A 10,666-nucleotide genomic window follows, 5' to 3' on the forward strand; every position below is an offset into this window, starting at 1 on the left:
CTGTCCCAGTTTTCTACCATTGCTTGCTACTATGTTAAAGTTATTTTGCTAATAATAAAAGTAATTTCATTCTATTTAAAAATAAAATATTAAAAATTAAAATAATTACAAATAGACCACTCCTAACCCCGTTGAATTGAGTGTAGCATAATTTATTAATGTATCATATTATATTTTATTATATTGTATAGTTACCATATTTAGAAAAATAATATGGTATAAAATTATTTAATATCTTTATTTTTATTTTTATTTATTTAAATTTTATGATTTGATAAAGTAAATATAAAAATTATTAAAATATTTTATTATTATTTTAAATATATAATTGATTATTATTCAAAATAAGAATATAAGAATTTAAAATTATCTCAAATCATTGATTTGGTTATGTAGTAAAATGATGGTCCTAAAACCACTATTTTTTCAAGAACAATTTAAACAAATAAAAAATACAATCATACCATACAATATGAAGCCATGATAAACCATTATCAAGGGATAAGTCTATTATAAAAATTAAGTATTTTTTAAGGAGATTTAAAGAAAATAGATTATTTGATAATCAAATAATACTATTGACCGTAAAACTCAAATTTTAATATTACCATTTATTTAATTTTATTTAAAAATAATAATTAGCATTAACAAAGCGTTGGTGCAGGCAGACTGATAGAGTTCTATTAACTTCTAGGTTATAATAACTTAAACCTGAAGCCTGCTTCCACAACTTTAAATGTACTGAGACACAGACAATTATAATTCTATACTAGTTCGGGCTAGGCATCATTAACATTTATAAGTGAGGCATAGCTCTCATTTCCCATCATCTTTGCCTCCAGCTAAGCCTTGTAGCCACATATGTATATATTATCCCCGGTTGAGACTCAGAGAAGCAAAGACCATTATAACAATTAAGTTGAAACTTTTAATCAAGATTAACTTATGATCAAACCCTAATTATCTTATCTATCATATGTGCTTATTAAACAGAGATTATAGTGTTTCGAGATGTAGAAAGTAAATGCAGAGTATATATGATTGAGTTTGTGGGGGTAGGGGGGGACGTCCGAGACCAAGCAAGAATCCACCAAGGAATAAGATAGCGTTTCCTTGACTATAAAACTCAAATTTAAAAATATATTATAATCTTAAAAATAAGCTTAGTATTATATGAACTAATCAGCGAATCCATGCTTCCTTCATAAATACGAAGGAGGGCCATGACAGGATCATTGAGGAGCTCATTCATGGAATTTCATCAGCTTTTCCACTTATTAATTAGCTATTTAATTAGCTGGCTAATGAGTTGATGAAAAGTAAATGAACTTTATAAAACACCCATGTTACAGGAGCTGTTAATGAAAGCCTTTGAGAATATGAGATTTGAGAAAGGCTCTCCTGTTGGGGTCCAATTTAAACTTTTCTAGTCTTTCGAACATTAAGAAGAAAGCCCTTTTTACTGCTCACCTTTGGCGATCGATCATTGGAATTAGATTTTGAAGATTCATTTTGTGTTTCTCATTCATAAAGTGAACAGAACAGAAAAGAGTTGATTTTGGGTGGCGCAGAGAAAATGAAGGGAACTTTGTTTCAATTCTTTTCATGTTATTTATTCATTTATTTTAACAAAGGATAGTTGCATGCTCAATTAAGTGAAGAAATAATACAAAAGTTTGAACCTTAAAGCAACCTCACACAAAGACATAAAGCAAAAGAATCTAGCTAACCTTTGACTTGTCTTATCAAATTATGGCAGCCCAGTTATACGCTCACCTCACAAAAACAAAAGAGCATGCGTGACAAAAGGATGAGGATAGCTGAGAAGCTAGTATCCAAGAATATGCATGGTCTCACTAGCTGGATCCAGTAAACCATTGATTGAGTCGATGTCTTGTTTACAATCACCTTCAAAATCAACCTGCTGGAGATTTCTACTTCTTGCTTTGAAGACAGCTTCCCTAAGCCCCAAAGAGCGGATCAGTGATGTCCTGGAAGACTTGTCAAGAGAGAATACAGCTGCACCGTGGTAACCTTTGGTACATTTCACGAGCTGTACTTTCTATTTATTTATTCATCAATTTAATGATATTAAATTTTATTATTAACTTCCTGTCGAAATTTGACTAGCGTAATAGGAGAAGGAAAAAGAAAAATAATTCAAATTATGTGTGGGGGGCAAAATGATCACAAATGAACAATGGTGTTTCTTTCTGATCATGCATGCGTTATGCTTAATCATGACATAAAACCGGCCAATCGTGTGATCCAGATTGATGCATCACCAAACCAGCTTGTTCAGTGATAACTTTGTGCAGTAGGTACAGTACAATAAAGGGAATGAAATATGTGACCAGACCACTCCATGTCCACATCATTACATACCCAAAAGAATCCATATCACTTTCATTGACTTCAATAAATGTAAGGCTGAAAAAATAAATTCAAAGAGGGTAATCCATTATTAATTTCTATTTTATTTAGACTTAAAATTTTAGTGAAATATTATGAAGAATTTCTTTTTTTTTCTTTCATTAATAATTAGATTTATTTGATTATTTTATTTTTTTTAATTATAATTAGTTCTATTGAAATTTATTTGGAGTTCATCATAGGCTGTAAATAAAAAATTAAAAGAGAATATATAAAAAAAGAAGCAAGTCAAATTAACATAAATCATTTTGGTGGAGTTAACTTCAAACTCAATAACTACACCTTGCTAAAAATCTTAAACATTCTCTAGGTCAATGAGAAATTAACATAATATCAGAGCAGTTTATAGTCCAAGACTTAAAAAAAGCATATTAGGCAATGCTGCAATGAGTTAAACCCAAGTAAATCCACAGCCTAATAAAAACAACTACACCCATAAAATCAAACCACAAAGAAGAGGCAAGACAAAACTCTAAATGGGTAATTGTATGTAGTTCAAGTGACAACTACATGCTAATAAAAAGAAATAGATCCATAAAGTTAAGCCATAAAAAAGATGTAAAATTCTAAATGAGTAAATTTATAAACTTGAGTTCAATCTAATTGTATTTAAGGGGAGTGTTTGAGTCCCACATTAATTTAAAAGCAAAAAAGTTGAAAGAGAATATATAACACCATTTTAATAAAAACAACCTCCACCTCAACAATTAGACATTATTGACATTTTTCAGCACGTCTTTAAGTTAGAATTTCATAGGACAAAACTTGAGATTTTGCAGTCCACTAAATCAAAGCTGATTGAATGATTTATTTTTTTTTATTGAATCAGAAATTAAATTGGAAAATTAATTTATGATATTATTTTATCATAATTAAAAAAAATCAATAAAGATTAACCTAGGAGGCACCAAGCACAAAAGTTCAATTAATTAAGATGAAGTCATGATGAGAGGCGTAATTAGCATCCGCATTCTGTATTTCTAAGTTCATCATGGTTTCTCTCATTAAAAAAAAAAAAAAAAAAACTTGGAAATAACAATTAATTTTGCTCTTTTTAAAAAAAAAACCAATTAATTTAGCTAAGTTCCCATCTTATTTGCCACGTGGAAAAAACATAAGAACCTGTCACAATGTTAATCATAAGCTTACCAAACGCAATTCCCGCTAAACACAGTGCGTATTCAATCAAATAGGTTAATTAATTACTCTTTTAAGGGTAATTTCGTCCATAAATCTCCTATATAAACACTGAAAACCTCTTCACTAGCATGTAAACCCTCCGTTAACTGATAGGCATTCAAAACCCTGAAGAAAAAAGAAGGAGAAGAAGAGAGAAAGAGAAGATGATAACTGGAGATGATTTCTACAAGGTGATGTGTGCAATGGTGCCTCTGTATTTTGCAATGCTAGTTGCATATGGGTCAGTGAAATGGTGGAAGATATTCACACCAGAGCAATGTTCAGGGATCAACAGATTTGTTGCTGTTTTTGCAGTCCCAGTTTTATCTTTCCACTTCATCTCTCAAAATAATCCATACCAAATGGAAACCAAGTTCATACTAGCTGATACTCTTTCTAAGGTCATAGTCCTTGTTATTCTCTCAGTTTGGGCCATTTTCTTTAATGGAGGATTGGATTGGCTTATCACTCTCTTCTCAGTTGCAACTTTGCCTAACACCCTTGTCATGGGAATTCCTTTGCTCATGGCCATGTATGGAGATTTCACTCAAAGCCTCATGGTGCAAGTGGTTGTTCTTCAGTGCATCATATGGTACCTTTTTTTTTATAGGCCCTTTTTGGTTTTTCTTTACTTTTTCATGTCTACGGATCTTTTGTGGAAAAAAAGCAGCTGAAAAGTTTGAAAACTCCAGAAATAAGCATCCAATCCAATCCAAGAATTTTTCTATATATTGGAAATGATAAACCTATGAATTATTTAGTCTTGGCTTCTTGGATTCTTTCTTTTCTTTTTCTGTAATGCAAGCTATAACTAAAAGCGGTTCTTGCAGGTACACTCTTTTGCTCTTCCTCTTCGAGTACAGAGCAGCAACCCTCTTAATCAAAACCCAGTTCCCAGGACCCGCAGCAGCCTCCATTTCCAAAATCGAACTCGACAATGACGTCATCTCCCTCGACGGCCGAGACCCACTCCGCACTGAATCTGAAACCGACGGCAATGGCCGAATCCGAGTTCGCATCCGCAGGTCCACTTCCTCTGCCCCGGACTCTGCCCTATCATCCTCCATCTGCCTCACTCCTAGACCTTCAAACCTCTCCAACGCGGAAATCTTTTCTGTGAACACCCCTGCACCATTTTACGAGTACACTATCAATCCTAATACCAATAATGGTTACACTCATTATAATCATGGACCAAACAACGAGATAATAATATGTAATGGAGACTTGGGTTTCGGGTATCGGTCCGGAACGAGTCCCAGATTATCTGGATACGCATCGTCGGATGCTTACTCGCTGCAGCCGACGCCAAGGGCGTCGAATTTTAACGAGCTGGACGTGACAAACGCCGCAGGTACACCATACTGGGTCAGGTCTCCGGTAGCCGGTAAATTTTTCAGGCAGCCTTCCCCGGCGGTTCCCGAGGTCAGGATGGTGTGGGGAGAGTCTCCAGGAAAGGGTCAAAACTGCGGAGCCGGCGGTGTCAAAGATATTACAGGTACGAACAAATTAAATCCTCTTTCCTCTTTAAACTGTGTCGATTTTATCCACACGGCGTCGTTTTTTATGTATCGCCTAAGTAATAATTATATATGGTTCCTTGGAGTTGACAAAAGGAAGGAAGTTTAATGGGTGAAATATCAATATGAGACCAAAACGACATTGCAGCTTTTGCAGTGTACGGTTTGTCTCCAAACATAGATTTGTTTGTTTGCCTGAATTTGATCTGATTGAGTAGTCACTTTCAGCCTTATGCTTCTATTAATAGCTGAATTAATTTGATTTTATTTTATGAAATGGAATTGAAAACCCTTGATGAAAGAAAATAAAAGAGAAGAAAATTGATAGTATCCCGAAGGGGAATGATGGGTATTGAAATCCACCATTCCATTTCTTTGTTGGGGAATCATCCATCCATTTTGGTAGGCCACAATGTTTATTATTCAATAAGGAAATTATACATTATTATTATTTTCTATTTTTAATTTTATTATAATAATAAAATTAAATAAATTATGAGTATGATGAATTAGAAAATAGAAGGTAATTATCTTTTTTTTTATCTCTCATTATAAATATAAAGATTTTTAATATAATAATATATTTAAAAAAATATTTTGTATATATATATGTATATCTTTTTTCCAAGTTTCTACCGCTATAAGACAGGTGGGGTACCTCCAACACAACCCTGGAAAGAAAAAAAAAGAAAGGAAGAGGTCAATGAATTTCTTAACTATTGGCTTCAACGAATCAGCTCCCTGTTGATAAGCACCATCATTAGCTCACAGCACGTGTGTAATGATAGATTATTAGGAATATTAGGTTTGCCTAATTGGTCTTCATAGCAGAGAATCTAATTATTTTTCCCCCTAATCATAACAATCTCAACCAAAGCAAATTTTGGGTAATTAATTATCACCAAAATCATGCTCATCCACAATTTTCTAAATGCTCATTATGTTCCTAAAGTAGGATCCATTGAAAACCAAGTATACATGTATCTAACATATAAGTATCAGTTATATAATTTTTTGGTTTCATTAGTATATTATTTCTTCAACTTTATTTTTTATAACCAATTCGACATTCTGTATATATTGTATTGTTGTATTGTGACTCAAACTTGAAACATCACAATTTTGGAAGCATCACAGTTTTGGAAACCACTCTCACACCCCGTATAGCTTGCATAGACTATTAACTTACTCTGCAAATAAGATCCGGGAAATTGATTGTAGTTTATATATGCTTTCATCATACAGAAAAGGAAATTAGCTTCAGAGACAGTTCCAAAACGGTGGCGCCTGAGGAGACAAATTCAAAAGAAGCAGCAGCAACTAGCCAAGAAATGCCTCGTGCCTTTGTGATGCTGAAACTCATACTCATTGTAGTAGGAAGGAAGCTCTCTCGGAACCCAAATACATACTCTAGCGTCCTTGGCCTTCTCTGGTCTTTAATCTCATTCAAGTAATGCTTATTCATACAAATTTTTTACTCATGAAACTATACATGATCCTATATTTACTTTTTCACTCATAGAGATGTTTTGTGTGGTGGGGCAGATGGAATGTGGGAATGCCCAGCCTGGTTAAATACTCTATCAAAATCATTTCAGATGCAGGACTTGGAATGGCCATGTTCAGTTTAGGTACGTATAAATAAATTTTGTATTCCTTTTACTATTTTCTTCCTATTCAGGAGTTTGAGTTCTATTTATATAGACTGAAATTAATGATATCTTTATTTTGTATTTCATAACCTTGTTCACCAGAGCTTTAGTTCAATGGTATTTGAGTTCTAAACTGTGAAGTTCAGAGTCTCAATCAAAGCTAATTATATCCAAAAATTGTTAACCATAATGAGAAATGAGACCAATCACATGTATCACTAAACATAAGAGAGTGACGTGACAAAAATATTACAGAGTAGTAACATTAATAGTTATCATGTTACTAACATGAACGTCAAGCCCAAAATTAGTTTATCAACTTGGAAATAATAATTTTCCTGTTAAAACCACAATGAAAATGACATATATCCGTAGAATTGCAGGCTTGTTCATGGCCCTTCAACCTCGAATAATTGCATGTGGCAAGAAAAAGGCGACAATGGGAATGGCGATCCGATTTATTTGCGGTCCCATAGTGATGTCAGCCGCTTCTGTTGCCGTTGGTCTAAGAGGAGTCCGGCTACGCGCTGCCATAGTTCAGGCAGCTCTTCCACAAGGGATTGTACCGTTTGTGTTTGCAAGGGAATATGGATTACATCCTGACATTTTAAGCACAGGGTAAGTATGGAGGCTTGTACTATCTTTCTTTAAGGTGATTCAAATAAAGATGAACACATCTAGTATAATTTTATATTAAAGGTTGCATCTTTGCATTAATGTTTTGGAAGAATACATGCGCGGGAAGCAACATAATTTTTCTTGTCTAGACCAATGGTGGATTCAAAATACAAAATATATGGTGGATCAGATTTAGGCAAGAATTTTCCATTAATCCCTTTTCACTTGAGACCTAGATTTAATTATTAGTGTTGTTTATTCTCTTTCAACTCATAGTAAAAGTAATTGCCCTTTAACCCATAAAGCCCTTTGAACCGTAAGAAAAAAAAGGGGGAAAAGTGAACAAAAAGCAAAGGAGGAGGATCCACAGCAATAGTTGGGCATAATATCATATCATATGTGACCAAAACAAACTTTACCCTTTTCTTTCTTGATGTGGAATTAGCCATTAACTTATGCTTGGTCATGTTTCAGGGTCATTTTTGGGATGCTAGTTTCTTTACCAGTAACGCTGCTCTATTACATATGCCTAGGACTATGAGGAGACAAGGAAAGCTGGGTCATCATCAGTAAAAGAATATGAAGAATCCAAAGCATTAGTTCATCCATGGCATTTGTCCCTACCTTGGTTGGGTGGATGATCCAGCCATTATATAGCCTTCCATTAGCGAGATGAGTGGAGTTTTATTTAATTATTGTAAACGTTTCTGTGCAGATTGACTAGAAAAAGGGCTGGAGGTCCAAAAAAAAAAAAAAGCCTAAAAACATGGTGAGATTAATTAGAAAATGTGACAAGATGATCATATTAGGTTATTTATATATGGTGAGGATTAATGCGCTAATTGCCCTAGTACATAGGCTAGTGGTAACCGAAAGGAAAATGGAAATTATCATGACTTATGATGAGGGTGGGAGCTAGACTTGACTTGCTTTCATGTTAGGAGGTGGGTAAAGTTGTTGCATATCTAAGAATGTTTGACTCAACTAAAGAATTTTCCTACTATTATATATGAAAATTTATAAGAGAGAAAGAGAGGCAAATTTATTGTATAATTTCTACTATTGTATAATTTCTACTTTGTTTTGGTGTCTTTTGATGCTTTTAACAACCATAACAAAACAGTTCTTGCTTCTATAAATCTTGGCCATTTCAAGGGAATTTGTTTAATATATAATGGCTTAGAATTGAAGTCTTATAGACAGGTTAAAAAGTTTGATTTCCTTTCTTGTTGCCAATATCTTAAAAGTAAGGAAGCAATTGAATTTCTAAGGGCTAAAGAAAGCTCACATCCAAAAAGTTGTCCTATCAAAAGGCTAAAGCAGTCTTGAAACATTATTATTCATTTTGTTATTTCTCTGAAAATGCTAGTATATGTATATACTTCCAAACCTAATCCATTTAATTGGGAATCTTTCAGACTACCATGTTGGACTGTCATATTTAGATAAGATATCATCATCTAGCCATGTAAAGTCAAAAACATGCAAACATGCAGGCGGCCGTCTGTATGCTATGGTGAGACAAACAAGATTTCTTTTATTTGACTTGATTGCTAATATTAATGCCAATTGCCAAAGATAAAGACTTTTAATTCTATATAATTTGAGATGTTTAGGCCTTTTTAATTTGCAGATGATCTATGCCCCCCATTTTGGGAAGGCTGGAAGCTCAAGTTATTAATCCAATTTTGCTAAAAATTTGTGTAGCTTCAACGTCTGTAAGTCATGAAAAATCAAGTGTTTTGTTCAGTAAAAGAACCTTTTTTTCTGGAACATGGGTGCCATGACTGATTTCCTTTTTTCTGGAACATGGGTGCCATGGAACAGCTTCAGGCCCAACAACTTTCCTTCAAACGTGGAAACATTTGGCCCATAAACAACTCCTCAAATCAAATGCACCCAGTTAAAGAATGGCTCCACTAAAGCCTAGAAAGCTTCTCTGCCAAATGCAATGGTTAATTTAATTGGTGGAGAAAAGTTTTAGATTTTTGTTTGGAAAAAATAAAGTTAATAATTGATGATTAAATTTGTAAAAATTCTGTGGTTGGTTGGTTGGTTGGCAGACAAAGTGAATCGACATAAACATGTGCGCAAATGCAAGGCGAAAACGAGCCCTGGGCACGTGGTGTGTCTACGACACTAGTGGATGGTGGACCACACCGCTTCAGGTAGAAGAGGCGCTGGATAAAAAATAAAGGGACACGTGTTGCGCCGATTGGATCACATCTTCCACGTGGATGGTTGGAAATTAACTTAGCCACGTATCCTCCCATCGGCTTTTACGTTATTATTATTATTATTTTTGTTTAACGGAAGTTTAATCGCCTAATAATAATTTATTAGTTGCTTAAAATAATAATAATAATAACAATAATATATATATATATATATATGATATTATTTGACAAAAATTAATATAATAAGTATTATTTAAATTAATAAAAATAGTGTTGTTTACATTTTTATTATTAAATATAAATAACTTTATTTATAGTTATCAGCTTCAAATAATATTTTATTACGTTATTTTGTATTTTCTATGTTTTTAAAATAATGAGTATTTTAAAAAAATTATTTAAAAATATAAAATATAAAAATTTCAAAACGTCATTTTTTTTACAAAATAAAATAAAATAAAATTACTTTATTTTGAAAAAAATAATTATAAATTTTATCATAAATTTAAGAGATTAAATTAATAAAACGTGTGGTTCTTTTGTTTCCTTTTTTTCCCACGCGACTATTTAAGGGTATGCGACCATAATGCCAATGGTCCAAAAATCATATTCTTCAAAATTAGGAATTTATCTAGTACAGATTATGATGTTGGGGTCCAATTTGAGATTTTTTTAATTTCAGTTATTTTAATATTTTTATTTAATTTTAATTTAATTATTTAATATTATAATTTCAATTCGACTTTTAATTTGTTAGTTTTAATTCAGATTTAATTTAATTTAATTCTTGAAAAGATTTTATATAATTTTTATTATTAAGAATTAAACTTAAATCATCATCAAGATTTTAAAATTAGTTATTATTTACAACATATTAAGACTTTATATATTTAATTAAAATAATATAAAATATATGAAAAATATTTTTTTATTAACATATTACAAGTTGAATTTGTAAAAATTAAATGTAGATATTAATATTTAATGGTAAATAATCTCATTTTTATCACTAAAATAAGAAATTAATTCTAATAAATTTATTAATTATTAATACAAATAAAAAAATAAGAGAAAAATTTTTAATGTA

At 32.2% G+C, this 10,666-nt stretch overlaps 1 protein-coding gene across 2 annotated transcripts; it reads left to right on the plus strand.

The window, feature by feature from the left end:
* Positions 1-3,720: 3,720 nt before the first annotated feature.
* On the plus strand, positions 3,721-8,455 carry LOC110658305 (auxin efflux carrier component 6). 2 transcript variants are annotated; one of them, XM_021815857.2, is made up of 6 exons: positions 3,721-4,204; positions 4,443-5,110; positions 6,378-6,582; positions 6,678-6,763; positions 7,168-7,402; positions 7,877-8,455. In XM_021815857.2, exons 1-6 carry the CDS (start codon positions 3,777-3,779, stop codon positions 7,941-7,943), a joined length of 1,689 nt encoding a protein of 562 aa, XP_021671549.1. In that variant the 5' UTR covers positions 3,721-3,776; the 3' UTR covers positions 7,944-8,455. The 2 variants fall into 2 exon arrangements, with proteins under 2 accessions (XP_021671549.1, XP_021671550.2); XM_021815858.2 differs by lacking the exon at positions 7,877-8,455 and having other exon boundaries at positions 7,160-7,338.
* Positions 8,456-10,666: the final 2,211 nt, after the last annotated feature.

Source organism: Hevea brasiliensis, chromosome 12 (genome assembly GCF_030052815.1).
Source record: "Hevea brasiliensis isolate MT/VB/25A 57/8 chromosome 12, ASM3005281v1, whole genome shotgun sequence".
NCBI lineage: Eukaryota > Viridiplantae > Streptophyta > Magnoliopsida > Malpighiales > Euphorbiaceae > Hevea > Hevea brasiliensis.

Bases quoted from the DNA above. Each gene is read 5' to 3' on its own strand.
- LOC110658305 (XM_021815857.2), top strand. From the start codon at position 3,777: ATGATAACTGGAGATGATTTCTACAAGGTGATGTGTGCAATGGTGCCT. The intron at 5,111-6,377 runs GTACGAACAAAT...TTCATCATACAG, and splicing joins CGGTGTCAAAGATATTACAG to AAAAGGAAATTAGCTTCAGA. The intron at 7,403-7,876 runs GTAAGTATGGAG...GTCATGTTTCAG, and splicing joins CCTGACATTTTAAGCACAGG to GGTCATTTTTGGGATGCTAG.